General features: G+C 40.3%; 2 protein-coding genes across 6 annotated transcripts in view; both read right to left on the bottom strand.

Annotated features, from left to right (window-relative positions):
• LOC309688602 (CMP-N-acetylneuraminate-beta-galactosamide-alpha-2,3-sialyltransferase 1-like) overlaps positions 1 to 2,886 on the bottom strand; it is a 3,695-nt gene extending 809 nt beyond the window's left edge. The window contains exons 1-6 of one of the 3 annotated variants that reach the window (XM_082504445.1): positions 2,773 to 2,886; positions 2,302 to 2,563; positions 2,014 to 2,147; positions 1,665 to 1,844; positions 607 to 652; positions 398 to 517 (exon numbers count right to left, since the gene is read on the bottom strand). In XM_082504445.1, the coding sequence (XP_082360571.1) occupies positions 398 to 517; positions 607 to 652; positions 1,665 to 1,844; positions 2,014 to 2,147; positions 2,302 to 2,556 (735 nt within the window). In that variant the 5' untranslated portion in view covers positions 2,557 to 2,563; positions 2,773 to 2,886. Of the gene's footprint in view, positions 1 to 397; positions 518 to 606; positions 653 to 1,664; positions 1,845 to 2,013; positions 2,211 to 2,301; positions 2,753 to 2,772 lie in introns of those variants that run through there. The other 2 variants (XM_082504443.1, XM_082504444.1) reach the window with 2 other exon arrangements.
• Positions 2,887 to 16,309: 13,423 nt separating this feature from the next.
• The window catches only part of msraa (methionine sulfoxide reductase Aa), a 58,302-nt gene continuing 50,072 nt past the window's right edge, over positions 16,310 to 24,539 (bottom strand). For all 3 annotated transcript variants that reach the window (XM_082504730.1, XM_082504731.1, XM_082504729.1), the window contains exon 6: positions 16,310 to 17,078. In XM_082504730.1, coding sequence (XP_082360856.1) covers positions 16,908 to 17,078 — 171 coding nt within the window. In that variant the 3' untranslated portion in view covers positions 16,310 to 16,907. The remainder of the gene's footprint in view (positions 17,079 to 24,539) is intronic.

Consider the following 24,539-nt stretch of genomic DNA (forward strand, 5'->3'; position numbering starts at 1 on the left):
TACCATGAGTATACAATGACAAAACCTCTTATTGAGAGGTTTAGCTAAAATGCTTTCCATGAAGGAATGTCTTCTAGATTGTAGTCTAGTCAATTTAAGAAGGGGACACATCAGAAATACTTGCAACAGCTTTCACTTTCATAGGGCATGTGAACTGAAATTTAACCATTCACAGATTAAACCAGAGTTTTTTAATCAAGTGGTACTGGTGGGTAAACGTGCTCTGATCTTCACCAAAGACATTTTGAACTTTTGAAATGCACATCTATTTAGGAGAGCAATATAAGAACAAAAGAACAAATTAGCAAAGACTCAAATGGACCAGCTTGTATGACAATAAAAATCATATTTTATTTTGTACGTCTGGCACTTCAGAAACTGAAAACTTTGTACTTACCTCATCACAAATGTGAAGTGCAAGAATCAAAGCCATAAAGCCAGTGGATGGATAACGTCCCTTATTTCCAAGCCAAACCTCATGTACATATTTCATAAAAGCTGGATTTACCACCATGACCTGTTAGAAATTAGAATGAGCCTTTAAACAGCTTTTATTTTTAAATATTACCATTGCCACCAGGAAGCTTTGCCATTGACGCTACTCACCAAATCCTTGTTAGTTTTGATCTTTGATTTCACTGGCATATATGACCTGTTGGAAACAGCATGATATTGAAAAATATGAAGTAGGTGTTTAACAAAAACAAAGCTAAAAAAGGCATGGTCCGTCTTGAACATGGAGAAGGATCAGAGTAATGGTTTGATACAGAAATTCACCTTATTTCATCTCACACTACATCCATCAGCCAAATCCTTTTAATCTGCATACATGTTGAATTCATGCAGTGGCATTCTATTTTTGCATTTGATGTAAATTCTGTACTGCAAGACAATCTAGGGGAAATATTTCGAGATAATTTGCTTAGTAGCAGGTGTGGTAATTTTAGCAGCTGGGAGAGAAGAAGGTAGTGTATGCTGACTGTAACATCTAAACCTAAGAGTGTTATTTTTTCTTTTAATGGGGTGGCATTGGTGGGACCAAGAAGAAAGCTGGGCAAGCTCAAATGAAATCAGAATATTTTATCTGAAACAAAATAAAGTACAAAATGATTGTATGATTTTCATGTGCCCAAATTAGTGGCTGCACAACTGCCTAAAAATGGTTTACATAAAATAACTTTTCAACAAGCATTAAGAGTCTTTATTTAATTTTTTAATTTTTACTTTATATTAAGTCACAATCCTAAGAACAGTACAAAAGCATACGTAAATGAACTACAGTAAGATGAGTTGTTATGAGGACACTTCATCTGTCTGCATGTTGCATAAAAATGTAGTCATAGTATGATTTCAGGATAATCAGTTTGTAGAGAGCTTAAAGGTGCCGTCATTTGAAGTCTGTCTTCGTGGAATACATTACAGAAAGACTTTGAGCTCTCTCGCTTAACTGATTTTGCTTGTAGATTTAAAAGACGTCCCAGTGCTGATTTTCATCACTGGGAACTTGATCTTAATGAGGCAGATTTTGCTATTTTATTTTTTCTATTTTATTATTTTCATTTAATTATGTTGTCTAAAACAGGTCTCTCTTGTAAATGAGACACTGAGTCTCGTTAAATAAATGTCAAATACATGTGCATGTAGCCCTGAAAAAGAGAACTCACCTTCCAGTAAATCCTGTTGTAGAGGCATTAATGAGCCACTCAAAGTCCTGTATCTTAAAGGGAAACAGTACAAAATGGGTGTTGTCATCCAAATCCACAGCACTCTCTGGATACATGACATGATGAGTTGTCTTGTTTCCAACGTCTTTTTCAAAGCCTCTGGTAATACCAGTGTTCATTCTAAAAAGCACAAAGGGATATATTTCACATCAGTTTGGCTCTTTTGTGTAGGAGGGGATATTTCACTGCATTTCACTGCATATCATACTGTGTATGACTGTGTACGTGACAAATAAAATTTGAATTTGAATTTAATGGTAAAGAAAAATTGCTTTAGCTTAGAAAGTACCTTATGACAACTTCATGTAAATCTATCAGCGGTCCATAATGCGATCTCCTTAAATTACCAGAATTACCCACCACAGCACAAGTCCTGCAGTGGTCATATTTGGGTTGTATAACATCTGGATTCTTTGGGAAGATCTGAAACAAGTTGGCCACTGTTGTTTCATAAACTCTGAAGCTACGGCTTTCAGCCTGCAAATCCTGTCAGACATTTCAAATAAACTTTGTTGTTACACCAAATGAGCTGAGGGGGGGGGTGTAAAAATGTCATCCTTTCCTGGTGACTACTTACCTTCCACCAGTTGAATTCATTCTGTGAGAGGTTTAAGTTTGCAGTCAAAAATGGTTGAACACTTCTATTCGATCGATCCAGAAGCAACTGCTTATCCTCTGATAAACATTTTATGCAAGCACACAGCTTTTGGTCCACAGCATAATGAGTCAATTGGTAGCCCGTTTTGACATACACACCAATACCAGTGAAAAACAGCAGGAAAACCAGCACCTTTGATTTTGAAATCATTCTAGATGTTTGACTGGGAAACATTAACAATCTGCAGACAGAGTGTGTGGTGATATAATCAGCAAAGTATAACAAGTTATAGTTTAGAAAGTCATCATATATAAAGCAACATTACAACACACTTAGCCATGTCTCATTTCTATTCACTTATAAGATAATAAAAAAAAATAACATCAGCGAAGATTAAGCTGTTTTTACCGCATCATCTGGTAAAATATGATACTTTTATAAATGACTTACCCGATCTACGAGGAAATCGCTTTCTGGTTCAGTTTCATATAATACACGTACAAACGATGCGTAGACTCTATCGGTGAGAGCTTTTTCACCGTTTCACTCACAGGTAACAAGCGTGACATACTCGTTTGCTACCAGGAAACGTGATACCGTCATCTCTGACAAAGGTGTGGAGAGGTGTGGTTTGCGCGGAGTTCCTCACGTACCCATGTTCGCGTTTGGAAACCACCCATTTCGAAATCAGTCACACCAGGACAAAGCTTGTTTATTGCATCATAGACTACAGATTACACAATTTAAGAAAACACATTTTCTCTGTGGATCCTTTGGTTTCCATACCATCGTTAAAGTGTGAGTAACCCTCGGATGAGCTATATTTAAATCATTTTTATTGAACAACGGGAGGGCTGTTAGTTCCGCTCTCTGTCACTTATTAATGTGGACATACCCCGTGAAGGAAACGGTTTCCAAGGTCTAATCCGTGGATCGACTTCCTTCGAGGCGTGGACGTCTATCAGCAGAGAATGTCCCTTAGTCTGTAACACAGTCAAATATATTCTCAAGTAATATTCAAGCATGCCATTCAGCGTGTTAGTACGAGCTCGGGAGCAGCTTGGGAGAACAAGAAAACAGAGACTGCTTTAGATTGTCTTCCCAAAGTGACTCAACTTTATTCACAAGTACAACAGTTTATATAGAGGGTAAAATTCATGAGACAGCAGATTTATCAGTTTAAACCAGTACAGACCAAGATAAGGGAGCGTCTTCCTGCCCTTGGGTGAAGAAGCATCCTTTGTGTAGTTTATTAGTTCAGCTACAATTGTGATTATCTCAGCGACATATTTTCAAGGCACAAAACAAAGAGTTCTTACATTAGTGAAATCTGAAACAAACCATTTGGCCTTCAACAGGCGTCTAAAAGATTAAGAAACTAATGTAGCTGAGGGAGTGATCTCTGTGGTATTTCAACCTTGTACCAGCCTGTGATTCTCACACATCAATTCTTGGGTCAAAGAGAAAAATAACTAAAACAAAGGGGCCTTATTGAATGACAGAGTTTTCCTGCATAATGTCACTATAAAACAATATCCAGTAAATGCTACCATGGTACTAAAATACCTAACACCCCGATTATGATCTTCCCTGATTATGAATCTTTTCCTTATAAATGTGACTTACACAGTAAGCCACCAAGTTTCTGTATAGATAGAAGTAGCATGTTTGTTAAGGGAGGACAATAATCTAGCAATATTTAAATAGCTTTACAGAGCTCAGGTGATGATATTACGTCTCATAAAGACATGATCCAAATTATTTTCTGGCGTTCATCAATTTTATTCCCAATTAGCAGTATAATTCAGTAGTGAGCAGTACTAGCAGTCGTGAGCATAGCTGTACTGGCCACGGGGCATACTGGGCATTTGCCTGGTGGGCAGATGGGGATTTTTCGTTTCGTTTTGCTTTGTTTTTTGCAACGGTATAAACAATGACAGGTGGTGGCCAGATTGGCCAGATGTTGGCAGATGTGTAAAAAGAACTCAGTTGTTTTCTATGGCGGAGCTTCCACAGTTTCAGTAACATTAGCAAGTGGTGGAGGCCAGCAGGTGGATCAGGGATAAGGGAGGCAGGAGGAGGAGAGACATGAGGCGCGGCCGGTCCGAGGGGCAGGTGAGAAGTTGGTCTGAGTGGGTCAGATATAAACCAAGTTTAGTTGTAGTTTATTTTCACATTTTTATTTCCTCCCAGTTAAAATAACTTGTACTGCGTACCAGCTAACATGACGGATTTTTTATACTGCTAGACGGGTGCTATGATATTACTGATAGTGAACTTTATTTTATTCACAAATAGTTATTAGAGTTGCCAACCGTTCTGTAAAAACGGAATCATCATGTATTGAGAGAAAATATTAATATTACTTCTCTCATTCTCTCCCCCTCCCTCTCCTGTTGATACTTCAATCATGAAACTGATAAATGATCAGCTGATCGGCTTTTCTCTCTTGTTTGTTTATTGCCCACTTTGCCCAGAAAGAGGAAACCAGCGGATAAACAACAGCAGCACGTTTAAGCTTGATAAGCTGTTGTTAGAATGTATTTAATATTAATTTCTAGTATCAACTGATGTTTGCTGGAGCCAAAGCCTTAAAAGCTGCTGGTCATGATATTGTTTGGATATCTGGAGACAGGGAAACATGAAGATGAATCCAGGAGATGTCCTTACTGAATCATCAGAGCTGAACAGGTGACGGAGAAACAGGTTTACCTTTTAGGTGACACGAATGAGTTGAAGGGAAGTTATGAACTGTTTCTGAGAGACAAATAACACAAAGATCCTTTTCTAAGTAGCTGGCAGCTGGTAACTGTGCAGGCGCGGGTCAGACAAAGTTTTGCCAGGGGGGCCAGGTAGGGCATTAATAGGGAAAGGGGGGCAGAAAATATATTTTTCTTTCTTATTCTCATTTAAACTGTTTGGCTTTTAATAAATCATTATCTGAATCTTACAACCAAAGTCATGTTATGTCACTTTTTAAAGGTTGCCATGTTAGAAAAAATATTTTGCCCTGCCATGCTGTTTATTGATGTGGTAAATGAATAGTTTATGAAAATATCACTAAATCTGTCATTTATTATTTTTAATATTCAGTAATGGTCATGTCTCACCTTTAGTCTTCTCTGTCAAAGGCTACGTTCACACTGCAGGTCTTAATGCTCAATTCCAATTTTTTGATCAAATCCGATTTTTTTGTCTGCTCGTTCACACTACAAATAAAATGCAACAGCAAACGCGCTCTAGCGTGAACGCTCAAAGCGGCCCGCATGCGCAAAAGAAGATGTCACACACAACGCGCTCTGTTTAGACCCAGAGCAAACAGTATTGTTTGACTGATGGCCCTTAATAAAGACTTCGGACTTTACGTTTCCCAATTTTTGCTATAAGTTATTTTGTTATTTACATAATAATGTAAATAACCTAATAATGATCCTTATTGCTGTTTTAGAGGAGCGGTGCTTCAAATGATAGTTGCACATTTCTGTCAGAATCTGCAGATTATGCAGTCCAAATCAAATGTTAACGTTTCTCCAACGTTGTCTTCCCAGCAGTTTCACCGGATGGCCAGGAAGCGTTCGCGATGTCTTATCAGGCGCTGATAATTGGTGTCTGTCTTGTGTCAGTGACGTAAAAGACGGATTTAATGCGACTTGACCATTCACACAGCAGTCGCTTTCTGGAACATCGGATATGTTTCGGATTCAGTACCACATACGAAAGTGACCCAGATCGGATTTGAAAATATCGGATTTGTGCCGTTCACACTGTCATACCATGATCGGATATGGGTCGCATAGGGTCAAAAAAAATCGGATTTGATGCGCTTTCGCCTGCAGTGTGAACGTAGCCTTAATGTCAGGTTTCCACCATGTGTTGTAGATAGTTTAGGAGGTTAACTCGACCAAGCAGTCTTTTGGTTTCTGCTAAGTACGATTTAGAATACCAGAATATGGAGGATGGTGTAGGTTTATTAGACTTGTGCATATATACCAACAAGACAGTGTACATCATTGTCACAACAACGTTTGTTTTCATTCAAAGGCTTTATGGTTTTTCCTATAATGCCTGGTGGGCCGATCTCTAGTCAAAATGCCCGGGTCAATTTTTTGTCCCAGTCCAGCCCTGGCAGTGAGTAATTATCATTACTATAATTAATAGCCAAATTAACTGGATTTGAGTTTCCTGGGCAAAATTCTTCTTTTAGGCTCTTCATCTGATGCTTATGAAATAATAATAAAATACAAGTTAATTTAGCAATATCTAACACATCTATCTATGTGGACACAGATGTCACCTTAATGTATTTTAGACCATTTCAAATAGCTTCAGTAAAAATTAATGTTTCATACAGTGATTGCCTCTTTCTCTCAGTATGGCAAACAAAAAAGGTGTCATCGGTCATCTGCCAGGCCGCTTGTTGGGCATCTCCGCCACCGTGGACGCCCTCCTGAACGCCCTCCTGAACGCCGCCACTACCTTCCACGTGGCCGGCCTCCGGACTTGTTTCCACACCGCTGTTGCCGTCCGCACGGTCGGCCCCCAGAGCTGTTTCCACGCCGCTGTTGCCGTCCGCACGGTCGGCCCCCAGAACTGTTTCCACACCACTGCCTACTGCGTGGCCGGCCTCCGGACCTGCCCCACTGCCGCTGCCTTTCACACGGTCGGCCCCCGGAACTGAACTGTTTTGGCCTCCGGGTCGGCCCCCTGACCTTGTCCGTCTGGGCCTTTTCGGACTGTGAGTCTGCCTGTCAAGTTCAGTGTCCTGTCTGGTTCTCTGTCTGTTAATTTCCTGTTTTATTCTGAAGGTTCATGTCTGATGTGAGTTCAGTTTACATTTCCCCTGTCCCGTCAGCTCTGATTTCTCCCAGCTGTGTTGCCCTCCTGTCTCTTATCCCCTGATTACTGGTGTGTGTATTTAAGCCCTGTGTGTTCTCCTGCCTGTTGCCGGTTCGTCTGTATTACTCCATGTAAGTCCGCGCTTTTCTGCATTCATCTGTGTCTCTCTGCGTTTTTGTATCCTCCGTCAGTCTGCCTTTCACCCCGTGTCCTGTGGATTTCTAGTTGCTCTTTAGTTTTCCCAGTTTAGGTTTCCGTTAGTTTGTCTCATTATTCGTTTTCTGTTCCTGCCACTGACACCTTGTAAATAAACTCCACTAATCTTTTCATACACTGCTTGCTCTTGGGTCCTTTTTCCAACTCCACACGGCTCGCCTCGGCAGCCGTGACAAAAGGTCAGAATTATAACTAAATAAATAAAATTTATAATACGGGTCAGTGCTACTTTTTTCTCTTGTTTTGGACTGGGCTCAGACTATCTGAACACTACAATGACTCACTATCTCATTCCAAGATCCAAATTTGTATGGCAAGGTGGCTGGTGCTTTGTGGTTCCCATGCTGAGTTAATTGTAGAACTTTGTATCACTGTGTCTGTCAGGGTCCCTGTGCCTACCCGGTCAGCTCGGTATGGCTACATATGTTTTGTATTCTTTGATTTTTTTTTGCTGCTCTCTCCCTTCCCCTCTTTCCCTCCTCCGTCTGCCTGGGCGGAGCTCACCTGTGGGCTCCTGCCCTTGGCCCACGCACCTGTGGCTCATCACGAGTGATCCAGCTCCTTTATAAGATGGCAGCCCTGTGTTTCTCGTCGCTGGACCGTTGCCGACCCTCGTCAGTGTAACCCCAGCTCAATTACTTCTGAAGTGTTTTCACAGCGATTTACCTTACTATCCCTTCGTGTCTCTGTGTACAGATTCCCTGGACCTACCCCTGTGTTACCCGAGTGAGTGGAGTGTGAAGAGGAGTGGACGGTGTGTGTGTGTGTGTGTGTGTGTGTGTGCGCGCGCGTGCGCATCACTCCTCATTGCACAAGCGTGTGCATGTGTATGTGTGTGGATCACTTCTCAGTGAATCAGCATTTCGATTTAGGTATGTCTGTCATTTCTCACTCAATCAACGAGGGCACATGTGTTCAGGTGTGTGTTTCACGTCAAGCTGAATCAGTGTGTTTGTGTTCATCACTTTCCTGTTCTGGTGTTTTGGCTAAACCACGGCCTGAAGCGTGCCCTGGGGTCCTGCCCTCCTCCTCTTCAGTCTGTATGCGACCATTGCTGCTGCTGCTGTTCAAAGTTTAGTCCATCCTGGTTCTGGCGCCCATTGGGGCAGTCCTTTCTCCAGTGTCCATGGTCACTGCAGGTGAAACCTGCATCTTCTTCTGTGTTTTGTCCGTTCTGAGGTGCCTTTTGACCTCAGTTGCTCCTCCTGTCTCTGACACGCACTTATTTGCTGCCCGATCATCCGTGTTGGTCCATCACTACCCTGCACAGTGTTAATGCAGAGTTATCAAGGTCAGCATTATGTTGCTCGGCCTCACTTTTCATTCGGGCTTAATGGGCGTCTCGTCACAGCTCTGTCAGCTGAAGCTGTCTGGGAAATTTCCCCCGTGTAGTGAAACGGGCCTTAGGTTTAGCGTTCTCCGTCTCTGCTGCATGAGATCCTTTCCTGCAGCACTGTTGACATTTTCAGGTCGTTGTTGTGGGTCCAGCTGCTGCAGCATTTGGTCAGGGTCACGTCAAAGATGATAGAGGGGAGAGCAGGAATGCAGGTCAGCCTCGGCTTTCAGGGCCGGCAAAGCAGCCTGTAATCAAGCAAAAAGAGAAAAAAAAACGAAAGAAAAAAAAAACAGACAAACAGGAGAATGATGTTGTGTTGGCTGTGTCACAAAGAGAGGGGAGAGACACCGGGCCAGGCCCTGTGTCAGCCTTCTCTCTCTCCCCCCCCCCCCCCCCCCCTTTTTTTTTCTCCTCACGATATAGTCAACTCATAGCCCATCAAGTTGACAAGACAACACTGGTAGATATTTAAATTCTTAAGATCATGTTTAAACTCACAAAAGAGAATTTTCCTTCCTTCAGTAACTCACTAGTGGTGTTCAATCAGCAGAAAACATCTCACAATTTGACTCTTAACCACTAAATTTATTGTTTCCTCACTGGTTGGTCATACCAGTCTTTCTTTGCTGAGTGTAAGCTGCTCTTCATTGCATGTGTGTGCATTTGTAGGCAGGTTAATTTTATGTGTGTTCAGTGGAGCTGCAGATCCAGCAAAGTCTCTCTCTGCCTTAGCTTTTTTTTTTTTTTTTTTTTTTTTTTTCAAACAAGGAGTTTCCTTAAAAGCTGCCTTTTCTCTCACATTTCTCTGCTTGTGTGTGTTTTTGTTTCACCGTTTATTGCGATGCTCTGGACGCCTTCCCAACCTCCACAAGTCCATTGGCCCCAAATTTCAACCCAATTTTATGTGTTACAGCTTCTCTTAATTTCTCCTCTTCCCTCCTCACTGCTGTCGGTTCCACAGCTGCTGATTCTTGCTGATTGTGGTTCCCATTACTATCATTTAGCTTCGGCCGCTGTGCTTGTGGTGGGCGGTTGGTCCAGGGCCGTAGCCACCTGTATTAACACACTAAGAGATCTATTTAATATCATTTTCATCACAGGCAACACGCCCAGCTTTACAGCGCAAACTGCCTGCCAGTCTCACAACACATTCCTCTCTCTGCTTCTCAATAATTCTCCACTCTCACTTTATTTCTCCATTCTCTACGTCAGATTTAAAACTCAACATATTTCACACCACTACTCACCTCTTACTGCTTTGACTCCTCTTTTTTCTTTACACCACAGAGAACGTCACCCAATTAAGCCTGTCTATCTCTATGTGGCTCCAAATTACCTTCTTTTCTCTCTTTCTTATTTAAGTTTACACACTCGTCAGGGGACAGGCACAAAGCAATCAACAATTTCTACCACTGAAACGAGTAATTCAACCTTTTTTACCTAATATAGAACTCAACCTTTGATGTCAAAATATCCTCTTGTTCGATTCCAGAATAAATGTAAACCCGTGATTACACAGCGGTTTCAGTGTTATTCTGTAGCTAATGCGGGAGCCCTCAGTTCCCAAGTCGCCACCTCAGCTAACCAAACGCCGTTGGACCGGCCTGTGCGTCCACAGACAGGGGGGTTGCCACACCATGAACAAAATCAATTTCCACAGGCCGACTGTCACCATGTTCATATTTCACACACTGAAGCACACAGAGCGTGTCTCACACACAGAGTGCGATCGGTTGTTAGGTTTGGGAGTGGAAGTTTTTTTCAAAGTGTGCAGCATAGTTGTTGTAGTTAGTGTGGGTTTGGGTGTAAGGTGTGTTTGGTTGGTGGTTTGGTGCGTGAGTGAGTTAAGTAGGAGAGCCGGCCGAAGGCCTGAACAGGTCCGGTAATGGTCTCCTGCAGACTTCTTCTCATAGACCAGGGTTGGCACAGTTGGAGGGCGGAAGCAGTGAGTGGAATAGTATGGATGGTAGTGAAGAGGAAGAGATTGGCGGTCAGGGTGAAGAGAATGAGTGGGAAAAAGTTGGAAAGGGGGGAAGAGGCGCAGAGCTAGTGAAAGGAAGAGGAAAAAGAGAAGTGAGGGTAGTACGGAAGGAACTGATAGTGAAGGTAATGAAGAGGGAACGAATCCAAGTATGAATGTAATTGTCAGGTTTGAGGAAGAGGGTGTGAAGAAAATAGATCCACTTAAGTTAACAAGAGCACTTAAGGCACAAGTTGGGGAAATCAAATATGCTAAGATACTCAGAGATAGAAATTTACTCTTTGGTTGTAACACAGAAGTGCAGATGGAAAAAGCACGGAAACTTGTGGGGGTGTGCAAAGTCAAAGTGAAGAATACTGTAAGAGTAGGGGAAAAGTGCAAAAGGGCAAAAGTCAGAAGTACAATAAGAAGAACAAAGAGAACATACTGGAGAGATTTCTGCAATACAATTCGTAGGAATACTCAAATAGGGGATGTGTGGGGGATGATGAGGGGAAATGATAAGAATAATCAAGTAGCTGTAACTGATAGGGAAAAAGCTGATTTCTTGGCAAGTACTTTTGTTGATATACATAGTGGGAGAAATTTATCAGAGGAAAGTAAATGAGGAAGAGAGGGGACTAAAGGAAGAAATCTTGAAGCTTTAGGGAGGAAGGAGAGTACTGAAGATGTAATGAGTTGTCCCTTTTCTATTGGAGAACTGAAAAGAGCTCTGGGTAGTACCAGGAATAGTGCTCCTGCGAAGGATGAGGTATGTTATGTTATGTTGAAACATCTAAGTGACAAAGCGTTGAACATATGAACATAGTTGCAGGAAGTATCTATGTCACAGGAGGGTGATGAGGTGGTGGAATGGAATGTGGTTAATCAGTTAAGTCATGGTGAAGGGAAAGGGGCGGTTCTTCGTTTTTTGAGAAATACTGGTCTCCTCAAGAGGATCTGAGGATTCGGAAGTGAAGTAAGAATAAAAGCCAGGAGATGGCAGTAGTGCAACATCTTTGGATCTAAGCTGCCGTTAAACATGAAAGAAGAAGAAGCGGTTTAAGAAGATGTTCTTTATAAGAGTAAGAACAGAATGTTACAGTAGAGTCATACATGGAGCTATCAGCAGATGAGGTGGAGGAAAGCCCAACATTAAGGAATGAAGATGACAGCACAGACGAGGACACCAAAGCTTCCGAGGAGCATCAGAAGGGTCAAAAGGAAGGTAAGCTAATAGTCTCAAGTTGTGGGATCTGGTTTTCAACTGTCATACAGGACACCAGCCTGTGACCTTTCCTTCCATGGCCTCGGCAGATTGAGACAGCCTCTCCGTTTTAGTGATCTCCAGATCATTTGTGACTCTGGTGGACCTCCCAATCTTGAATAATCATTATCAACTTATTGTATACTATATATAGTATACAATAACATCAAATCTGAGATGACCTGAATCATGGCATCAGGACAGCAGGACTCTCACAGGTTACACAAATGGAGCTTGACATAGAGGTCTCAGACCGCAGCAAAGGACAAAAATTAATTTGGGGCTGGCCTAAATTTACTAGGCCACCTGTCAGAAAACATAATGTCCTGCAGACGTAGGAGGCAAAATTGGATCTTAACAAAAAGTGAGCCATTTTATTGCAGCTGAATAAAGATACAAAACAAAGGCAAAAGGACGTCAAGACAACTAACCAAACTGAGTGAAACTAAACACTGATACTGACACTGATACATGCTGATGGATTAACAATTACAGAAACATAAACAATGATTATGCTCATTTGAATATTGAAAATTTTGGGCATGTGGCATAAACTTTACACTGGCTGGTGTTAGTAAATTTGTAAAACACCATGCATGTTTCACATCAAAGATTATGTTAATGCACATTAAATGCCCTTGCTCTTAATCTCGGGCTCTCTTCCACACCTGTCTTCCTTCTCTCACCCCAACCGGTCGTGACAGATGGCCCTGCCCCTCCCTGAGCCTGTTTCTGCTGGAGGTTTCTTCCTGTTAAATGGCAGGTTTTTCCTCCCCACTGTCGCCAAAGTGCTTGCTCATAGGGGGTCATATGATTGTTGGGTTTTTTTCTGTATGTGTTATTGTAGGGTCTACCTTACAATATAAAGCGCCTCGAGGCGACTGTTGTTGTGATTTGGTGCTGTATAAATAAAATCTAATTGAACTGAATTTAATTGAATTGTGCTTATCATAGACCTGAAACAGTTTTTTTTTTTTTATGGACTGCTTATTATAGACAATGGACTGCTTATGGATTATGGATTATGGACCGCTTACTCTTCCTTAACTTCATAAATTATTTGATTTAAAAGAAAGGACACGTGAGACATTGTTTTCTTAATTCTTCATTCAATACAATAAATCATCTATAATTGCATTTTTTCATTGTGTTTGCCATGTTGTACGCATATGGTAGGAGGAAGGAGCACTGTCCACAATAAAAATCACCATAACTCACCTAATTTATAACTAATTTTCAAATAATTTGTTTTGATATTTATCTCTGATGTCATATTCTGATTTACTGGCTTCTGATCTCATCCTATTAAAAAAAAAAGTCTGGATAAATCTCCTGTGATCTTTTATATGAAGTTTCTGTCAAATTGGACCAAATATGGGGTTTGACCGCTGGGCTTGATTCATGCGCTACACTGAACACGCCACAGGATGACAGCGTAGTCCAACAATCTAACCAGGAACATATTCTGTGGCAGAGTGTGAGCAATGGCGATTATATAAATGAAAATGATGCGTGCCAGTTCATGTAGAATATGAGATAATAATATGCTCTTTTCCCCTGTGAGATTTGAGTCACTATCAAGTCACTCACTGGATATATATATATATCTAATCTCCAATGTTGGTCAATAATAGTATGTCTAATATTAGTGAAAGTCTTACAGTTCACTTAGGGTCACATGGCTATCTCAGGTACCATGGGGCAGGGTAAACCCTGGATAGGTGTCTATCACAGCCTTTCACTACTACCATGGAATCAATTAACCTAAAATTAAGGAACAGGTGTAGGCACAGGGAGAAGATGCAAAGTATTTTTAAAAACGTCCCACCCTGGATTCAAGACAGTACCTTCCTGCTGTGAGGCAACAGTGCTTACTACTGTATCAATGTAGCAACCCAGTTAAGAAAGCCAGCTAAAAAATTGCAGTAAGTGCACAGACCAGGAACAGAATGGGTTAAATGCTGTAGGTCTCCAGAAACGTCTGTGGCTATCATTTCTCACATCCTGAAGATCTGAATGTTACCAAATAATTTTAAGAAACATATTCCTCATAATTACAAGAAAGTGTGTCCAATTTTTAAAATAAAGGTTAATTGCTTCTTGAAAGCAAACATGATACTTTGAGTTTGTTCTTCATCAAAAAGAAACGAAGCTTTTCTTTAAAACAGTAATACGTTTAGCAGGTGATGCATTTTGTTTTTATTGGCTTTTTAAAGGTGAAGATATTAACCAATCAGATTAAAATACAAGCTCTTTCAGTAGTTTTTAAACACCTCTGAGGATCTTTTTAAAAAAAAATTGATAAGAATTGAAGGCACACACATGAATACACGTTTTAGGTCTTACTGGACCTAATTAAACATGGTGCACATTTGAACAAAATCTCATATGATAAACTCCTCCATTCCAAAAATAGTGGTCAGATTTGGCTTTAAAAGCCGGTCGAGCTGTGGTCCTGAAGCACCATGGAGGTGATCCAACACAGCACAGATCCTCAGAGGTGGCGCTCTGCCATTTCCAAAGAGACTCATCTCTTCCATCTCTTTTGCTTTGTGATGGTGATGCCAAGTTTTGGAGTGCCTGGCACCAAAATGCATCCTCCTCCTCCTGCTGGTGTGTGTGTGTCTGTGTCCAAGCTTTACCATCAAAACACACACATTCACTGTACAAACACAAATGGTTGGAGATTAACAGTGATGACAGACAAGTCACGGTTTGCAACATCGCTTCAGGCAAAGATCAGAGTAAGGAGGTCATCCATAATCCCAAACCCGAAACACAGCAGTCACAAGCCAAACAAAAGAGCAAACCAAAGTGTTCCAATGCATTTAAAAGCATGATATCTGCTGTTTGTATCTTATAGGTTGCTGCACATTTAAGTGAGAATTTGTTTTTTTTGTTTTTTTTTTTTAATTAAACGAAGGTCAGGCACTCGTGGTGGAAAAAATCCTCCAATCTGTGTGAACCTGTAACATTAAACACTGTCTTTGTTTCTCTCTTTCTTTTTGCAGGATCCATCGAAGTGACTGGACAATACATCTGGTTTTGATAAGGTTCTAAAAGGATTTAATTGCAACCTCAGATAGCAACAAATATTGCAGCCGGACTTGTATAACAAAAATTTAGACAAAATGCAAAAGCATTGTAAAAAAGGCAAGTACTGTACACCCCATCATTCTTTAGCAGGAATTAAGTAATAATGTCCTGAATGACTTTATCAGTCCCTCACATCCTTGTGGACACATTTTGGTCTATGATTCTTTACAGTGCTTTAATGTGTTGATGCTTACAAGCATTAATTTATGCACAACACTCTAAGGTTCTGATATAGAATTTCAATCAGTTTGAGGTCTGGACTTTAAGTGGGTCATTGCAACACCTTGATTCTTTTCTTTTTCAGTCATTCTGTTATAAATCTGTCAGTGTTTTTGGAGTCACTGTCCTCTTCCATGGCCTACTTTCAACTTAGTTTTGGCTAGCAGACATATTTGACTCTAGAATACTTTGGTATACAGAGGACTTCATGTAGCACTGCAAGGTGCACAGATCCTGTGGCAGCAAAACAAGCCCAAATCACCAGACCTTCCTTCACCACTGCGCTTGTGACAGTTGGTGTGGGGTGTTTGTGTTGGTATGCTGTGTTTGGTGGCACTGCGCATTATGGCCAAACATCTCCAATTTGATTCCAAAGGACAAAGTCTTGTCGTTTGTTCAGATTCAGCTTTGGAAACCTAAACTGTGTTGCTGCATTTTTATTTTTTTGAGAGGGAAGAGACTTTCTGATAGCAGCTCTTCCAAACAAGCCGTACTAGTTCAGCGTCCTTAACTGAGTTTGCTGAGATGTAGCTCTTGGGTTTCTCTGACCTCAACTCCTGACAAGAATGGCAACTATCTTGAAAGTTTTACACGTACAGTATGAATAATCTTTCTCACTGCAGAATGGTCAACTAAATTGTTTGAAAATGACCTTATACTGTAACCCTTCTCAGACTGATGGTTAGCAACAGTTGCTTCTCTAAGGTCACTGATGTCCATCCTCTGTGGCATTGTGTTAACACACAACTGAATCCTCCAGACCAGCAAACTGTCAAAGCTTTGGCTTTTATAGAGGTGCTCACAATTAGCAGCAAATACTTACCCTGTTAGCTTCTATGGAAGCACGCTCCTGTATTCTTGGGTTAATTTCTGTTAAATAAAAGATGACACTCTGTAATATGTTTGTGTTGTTCAGACCTGTTAAGTTTCTTTCAGCTGTGGAATGGTGAGATTTCTTTACCTGTAAAGAATGACTCTTATCTAGAAAAAAAAAAAAAAAAAGCATGTGTAGTATACACACGGGGCAGTGTAAAAGTCATAAAACACAAAAGACGCAGCAAGTTCTCAAGCTGTTTTATTCCTTTTAGTCTTTAGACAGCAGCCCACTCTCAAATATGTTTTTAAAGGAACTTAAGCAACAAACGTATAATTTTCCCAAAGCAGTTGCAAATTATAAGAGCTGATTAAACAAACTACTACAGTGAAAAAGCACTCCACACACTAACAATTCTTAATGCTGTGCAGGATTTCACTGCTCTCTGACAAGATTTCATTTTAAACACCACCTTTTCAGGATGCATGAAATTACTCAGCATTTCATCATTGATTATGTGTCGCAGAACTTTTTTTGGACTACACCTTTTTCAAAAGATTTTTTCAAAAGACTGTGAAGAGTCTTTACTGGCTTTCAAAGTTTATGTTGTGTCAGAGGGTGACATCTGGCAGGTACTGATCCTTAAAAAAAAATCATCAGATAAATGTGGACTATAATCCGATGTAAAAAAAAAAAAAAGTCCATAAAATATGTCAAATGGTAGGAATTTAACCATCTGAAACACAAAACTTTTTGCATTAGTGAATATTCTCTTTCAAATCGATCCATTGCGGCATCCTTGCAGACAGATCAGAGATATTTCTCGGCTGTTTTTGGCTGTCTAGGCCTTCGTCTTGATTCCCATCGGACACGCGACACCTGTGCCTCCCAGTCCACAGTATCCATCGGGGTTTTTGCTCAGGTACTGTTGATGGTAGTCCTCAGCATAGTAGAATTGCTTGGCCTCAGCAATTTCTGTGGTGATGGAACCGTGACCTGCCTGTGTTAGTACCTAAAAGACAGAGGGGAAAAAAGAAAAGAAAAAAATCACAAATTACTGGACAGGTCATTATGAAATGAAAAACATGAATATATGAGCAGTCCAAGGCTAATCCACATCCTGCCCAAACTGATGGATCCAAATCAGTTTGTGATCGTTTCTTGAAAACAGCAAAGTGATCTCTGCCGGTTTTCTTTCTTTTTTTTAAAAAAAAGACAAAACAGACAAAACAGAACCACTTGTACAACTGAGTGGTTTCCAAATCTTCCACCTTGAGGCAGCTTTTATCTGACCCAAACACTTACTTTAATTCATTACTTTTTGGTTAATTTATTTTAAATAGTATATCTATAAATCATGTTCTTACTGACACTCCTTCAAACAGACTGGGGATGTTAACTCGGCCTTCAAACTTGGTGCACGCTTTGTTGGGTGGCGTTAAACGACACTAACGTGGTACTAGGGGAGCTAAAGAGGAACTTAGAAACCAAAAGTCCTTTCTGAAAGAAACTTTGCCTGCTTCAAAAGAGCAGTGAAGACAAACAACAGGCAGAGAGACGAGGTGACGGAGAACATCCTGCAAAGGAAAAAAAAAGTTTGTAATGCTCAAGAGTGCCTTTATCTGACCATGCAAACAAAAAAGCATATCTTTCTAGCTGCTCAAGAGATTCTTTTCTGCAGATATGAAAACTTGTGTACTCAGAGACTTTGGTTTGCCCTTTTGTGTGACATGGAAACAAAAAAGTTGAAATTCACTGAAATAATCTCATATTAGCAGTGCAAATCATATACAGTACATTACCCCAGAGACACAATTCAGTTCAGCAAAAACAGATATGGTGACAATCACACACTGACTCTAATAAATTCGACTGGATTTATAAAATAAGTTAGAGTCATCAGGTTCCTCAAACTCAGGAGGGATAGATGCTGAGACTGAGTTTCCCACCATTCATCAATAAAAATATTCTTGTTAGTCTGCACCGAACCAATTTAACTGCAAGAATGATTTGACTTTGAGCAGAACTCATCTTATCAAGGTTGTTTTCTGCAGGTACTTATTAGCATCTTGTCTCTCTCAAATGTGTTTATTCAGCTCCAGGTGGGGCGGTACCTACAAAACAGACAATGCGCTCACACGCATTCAGTGTGTAATCATTTGGTGATGACACCCTCTCCTCCTTGTGATAAAAATTACTCAACCAGATGGCGTGTGGGTTAAATAAAAGACAGAGAAACGGTAGGCATGAAGACGATGAAACTTTTGCTTCTGATGGAGGGATGTGTGTGTGTTTTTAGCATGTGCACAGACATCATGAGGCTTTTTATTGGATCGCACCCTACGGTAGATGTTGGGAGACATAAATTTGGCAGAACATTTACAGGTTTAGCCTTTTATCTGCGGAGCTGCTGTTATTCTTCCTGACATGAAAGCTGCTAAAAGGAATACAAACCCAGAGCCCCTGTAGCCACTGCACTAGGTTTATGCTAATTAACCTAAATAATCATAAAACAGAGCAATTTTTCATGGTTCAACTCGGGATCTTCACGAAGGCTGGATTTGGTTTATTTATGTCAAACTCCCTCCATGTTTATTTGGTTAAAATTTTATTTGAAAGCCACACAATGAGGTTAATTATTTAAGCACTCAGTGCTTCAGAACATTCTGAATGGAAACATACTATAATCCACAGTTTGATTATATGCTCCATATCCTGTGATTTTATGGCTTATGTGGCTTTTTCTACTTGATAATGTTATAAACACAGTGAAATAAAAACACAAATCTTTTAAAAAATCTGTATTTTCCGACATTTGTAATTAATGATATTCAATGAAAAAATGCGACAGTAAAATGTTTTACTCTTGATAGTTTTATTGCTAATATAACATCTAGTCCTTTTACTGAATATTATATTTCTTATTTAAGTACCATGAGCTTCACAGACATATTGATACTTATTGGAAAATAAAGCACTTTGATTCAACATCATGTAACTACACGCTTCATCAGTGTTTAGCTTGGCGATTGCATCCATCGTCCTTCCCTGCTTTTATTCCCCCATGCAGTGTTTTTGTCATTAGCCAAAGACCCAAAGGCCTCAAATAGGTGACCTGGACCTGAAGCACAGCAGGGTCCTTCTGCTCTGGTCTGAATGCAGTTTCATTGATACTGGGCCTTGACAAGCAACAGCCAGAGTGTAATGGTACAAGATTGGTTTAAATGATTGGGTTACAGTTCCTGAAAGCCATCAATTTATTCTGATTCAAGTTAGTTTGGGCCTTTAAAACCAGGAATTAGAAAAAAAAACTCATCCCAAAGAAATTCCCAATGACATTTGTGTTTGATAAATTGAAGTCTAGCCTTTAACATTTTGTCATGCGTCTCTTTTTATGTGCTTAGATGAGGAGGGTAGGTTTTCATTAGCCTTGACCCTTTACTGCCAAGTGTATTACATTTGCATACATTTTTAACCTCTTAGCTGTAAAAGGCTGGTGGGGTATTGTTGTCACCCGGCTGGTGGGTGGGCAGGAAGTGTGGACACCCAAATTTGTGAATGCAATAACTCAAGAATGAGGTGAAGGGATGTCACCTGGAATTTTCAAATTCATGTGTCCATCTAGTAGGTTGCTGACGGGTAGCCCTCAGGAATTTATACTGTTAGTACCATACAAACAAGCAATACTGCAGATAGTAATTAATGGCTATCTCCAAGGCCGTCTTACAGGGTTCTTCGGGATGATTTCCAAAGCAGCTGCCAGTTTTATATCACTTGGTAGGAGTCATGTTCCATGTTTTTGAATATGGTTCAGTAAAAAGGTTGTCCATCAACTTGATTTTCATTTTCGGGAAGAAAAAGCAAAACAGGGATAAACTGGCACTCGTGTAGCTCTTTTCTAGGCCACATCAACAGCGAGTTTAGAATCCCAATATACCCAACAAGCATGTCTTTGGGAGGAATCACCACACAGGCACAGGCAGAGCATGCAAATTCCACACTGAACTTTCCAAATAAGGGTTTAAACTCAGAATCTTCTTGCTGGAAGGCAACAGTACTACTCAGTAACCCACCATCACACCCAAATGAAAACCAGATCCAGGTGGTAAGCAGACATTGTGTTGGTATAGCAAAACAAAAGCATCTACTATTTAATGTACTACGTGGTGGTATATGTGCATTAAAATACTTCTCCTTTCAAGTTTCTCCCTGCAGGATACATTCACGGTGCATTCAATTCCATGAATGCTGGAAAAACCAGCATGCTCACAGACTCTACAGCTTGAGATCTCTCATCACGACCACATGACCTTCAGGTTTGTTTGTGCAAGCGGTCAGAAAGGGATTGGCTTAAAAATAGCAGCTGCAAAGGCATCTGCCTGGACACAAGATTACTTTGAATGTGAAATCAGCCAAATTCAAATCAGGTAAGGTTTATGATTTTATGGACATAGTGTCATGACTTTTTTTTTTTTTATCACATATCTTATATGAGAGAAAATAAAGAAAAACACAATAGTTCATTTAATAGGTCCTTAAGGACTATTCTTTCTAGCAGCTTCTGTCTGAATGGATATATTGGTGCGCTGACATCTACCAGTCGATTACTTTGATGATATGGCAAATAGGTATAATGTGAAGCCCCTGTTTGGACTGCACTTCCAGTTTGAACACAAAGAACTCTTTGGGGAAATACTAAAAAGTTCTCACTTTATTTTTAGTACAAAAACAATCAAACTAAAGCTGCAATTTCACACATTGGTGCCTCTAATACTTAGTGAGAGGTAATTGTTTGCAAACCATTTTAACTTCATTGACGTCAGCACTCGGCAGTTGTTGAAGAAAATGTCAGCAAACATACCCAGAGGGTTTAAGCAGCTTTTATAGCAAAAAACAAAACAAAAACAAAGACACAAAAGATGTGACGCCGGCAAGTTCTGCTCTTAATGCAGTTTGCTCACTGCTGTTTGATTCATTGCTTCCTGTGAAGATTCCCCACCATGACTGCACTGACACCACAATTTAATTTGAGTAAGAAGGGTGGAGGTATAGCACAGCAGCAGTTAGTCAGAACGGGATTCTCTTTTCTGCTGCAGCCATTCGTGATTCAGGCTGGTGAGCTGGATTCACAAGTACAGTAGGCAGGTTTATTTTTAGAAGCTTGTAATTATCTTTTGAGTGTTTATAGTTATGTCATATCAAACATAACATAAGATATATAGGGGTGGGATTCACCACACGATATCGACAGATTGTCTCTGACTGTTTGCTGTCTGATGCTCTCCAGTTTATTTTCTTGCTGTGACTTTCTTCTTTTCTACAGCAAGCTAGTTCAGTTTTCTTCACATTACTGTCACTCATGTGATAAGAGTCACCACAAGGAGTCATGACACAGTCGCTCTGGTCAGTTAAACTGGTGAGATACAAACTAAAAATATCAGTATTTGCTGTCAGTGAAACCAGAGTTTTATGGATAGATTCTACATCAGTATATGCCCCAAAATACGCTTTCATTGACTCCTTTGAAAATCATTTATTTCCCAAGTAATTTGTGATAAAATAACTAGCTGCCTCTCTATCCTATCATTCATACGAACTCAAACTCCACCATCTTGAACTGCAATAAGCACTGGTAGTCCTTGTTCTGCCCTGCATGAACCAGATCTCCACCTGCTCCCGGTTCTTCCAGTTTGGAGCAGACCTCTAAAGCAGAACAAGGACTACCATTGCCAGATGAAGTCCCAGATGGTGGAGTTGGAGTACATCTGACTGCAGGACGAGAACCTCTCTGGGAGAGCAGCTGAATAAAACTGAGCAATCTGCCCAGTGAACCAGCCAGCAGAGAAAAAAACAGAAAGGAAGTGTTATCAGCATCAGAACTTTCAAAATAAGACTACTAAATGAATCGTGAATGGCGTTATTCTTTCACACAGAAGGGGAAAAAAGACTAAAAGAATAATATTAAGTAAGCTATCAAGTATACTTGGTGGGGAAAGACAGGCTCAAGTAAAACCATATTTTGTCACACCTGTACTTACATATATGGATGCATCAAGCTGCAGATTCGGGAAAGTCTGGTTCTTTTACAGTAACCCCAAATATCCTGATTTTAAATCTCAGCCACGTTCAGAAATAAAGGAATTACCTTGAATCAGCAAGTGGAGATCTTGGAATTGTTATTTTACTTACCGAGTGTGAGATTGTATCTCGGCGCCTACAGTAGAATTACAAACACCAAGTGGATTAAAAGCTCTGGCAGCTATCAGCCTCTCAAACTATGTTTTGTTTCTAACACTGCTTCTGTTCTCCACAGGAACAATGTGCACATCAATATTCATGAGTGACTTGCATTGACCATTGGTTGTGGGAGTGTAGTGGGCGGACTATGTGTGAACATTTTGAAGTTGATTGTGATCTGTAAAGGGAGCTGTGTGCTCACAGTTCCATAAATTCGATTTTTTTTTAGGTTCTGACATTTTTTTCAGGAATTCTTACCATGACTTGGTCGTGAGACATGACTGACTGCTGACCGATCACAGTCTGACGTCTTTCGTGACCTTTGTTAAGTGATTGGGAAAGTGTTGCCAGGACAAATGATTCTGTATATGAATATGCAGAATCTGTAGGCAAGAGGCAAATGTTTTGTTCCAGAAGCTTTAAGGGTTGTGTTTGTAGTGGAAGTACTATTGACCAGTTGCCTTTGAGCAGGCTTTGGTCGACTGCTGGCAAACAATCTGTGTTTAGAGAACAAGACAGATGGCATTTGCCAAGATGCATCTGACAACTATTGGCTATCGAATGACAATGATTTAGCTTTTAATTATTTATCTGCATTTGTAAACAATGACCAGTGGGTGGAAATGGAAATCTTGGCCCAGATATCTGCTGGCTACACCGGAAACTCTGAAAAATTGGCTTCAGCCGAGGGTGACCAGGTGTCCCACTTTATATACAGCATTTTTATTCTTTATCCAACTGCCGAAGGTAAACAAACGCCTCATTAGAAATGTGTGGCTCAAAAAGAGAAGTGTTGATATATGTGGGGATGATGAATGCATCCCTGCTGAAACCCAAACAGAACAGCACAACAAATAACAGATAACAACGTTAACAGTTACTGTGATAGAAAAAGGGATGAACAAATGTAAAAGGACAACACGACCACGTTTCCCCTGAGGTTTCATTCATTCTTGAACACATTAGGAAATTTGCAATCAGATAACTGTTGAATGGAATTGATGCAAAATACTTTTAAGTGTCAAGTTTTAGTAATCCTCCCACATTTTACCATACAAATATACTCTTTGACAATATCTCAGCCAGCAGCACGGCCCCCCAGAGTGGGCAAGATAAACTACATGAAACAGGAGGAAAACACGGTGGGTGACAGACGGAGCATGATGCCGGCTACTTTCCAGACTTAGTTAAATGGTAACTAAGTCTGGAAAGTTCATTTTTAAGGTGCTTTTCAAAGACATGTAGTCACAAAGCACTGTGCAACAAAACAAACAAACGTCATTAAAGAACCACAAAGAGAAACAAGACAATGAAAACCACCCTGGGGTCCAGCTGGTTCATGTCCTTGCTTTTTGTTGATGTTGTTATATTAATGTTATATATTATTAATTTTGATTTTTGTACTGACACTGTGATACACTACACACTGCAAAACAATTAGCGTTCACATTTAACTCACATGGTAACAATGGTGCTTATGGCTCTTTTTCTGAGCTGGTGTAAGAGCTGTCACTCATACTCTGCTATGGAGACCAGTTGAAAAAGAGAGTCGCTGTTTGTTGTGCGAAAGCGCCGATCAACTATGGGGGTACAAGACAATCCTCCCGTGTGATCTCTGTGGTGAATCTGAACTGTTTGCGATGCAATCTTATCAATAAGTGTGTATATATTTATGTATGCATATATTTATGTGAAATCTTTTTGTAACCATGGTAACATGGTAACCATGAGTTTCAGCACGTCACAACCAGACAGTCAAAAACAGTCAAAGCTGGAGTCTGCTGTGTCTGAATTCTGCACTCAAACTGCTTTACATCATCTCCCTGGTATTATTATAACCTGTGGTTTATGTGGGGTCAAATAATACTAATAGAGCTCACAATGAATCATTTCTGTATGAGTTATTTGCAAAACCAAATACATTAGGGGCTTTAAAGTGCAACGAAACCTGAAGCCAATAACCAGATTTTCATTTCTCCACATCAGGTCTTAATGATGCTCGATGACAAACTGTCTAATCAGTGCTACCTGTAAGGCTGTGTGGCTTCCTGTTTACCTCTTGCCTGCTTTGTTAAAATTAAAAATGTTTCCACACATGCACTGCAACCCTGAACTACGCAAGACATTTTCTGAAGGCGCTGTATGTCAACCTGAATCATTTTAGAATCACATTGACACACTTATGTGTGTAATATCACATTACCATGAGCAGAGTAGGAATGTAGTCAGCTGAAAT

Source organism: Aulonocara stuartgranti (genome assembly GCF_965226115.1).
Source record: "Aulonocara stuartgranti genome assembly, chromosome: 15".
NCBI classification, from domain to species: domain Eukaryota; kingdom Metazoa; phylum Chordata; class Actinopteri; order Cichliformes; family Cichlidae; genus Aulonocara; species Aulonocara stuartgranti.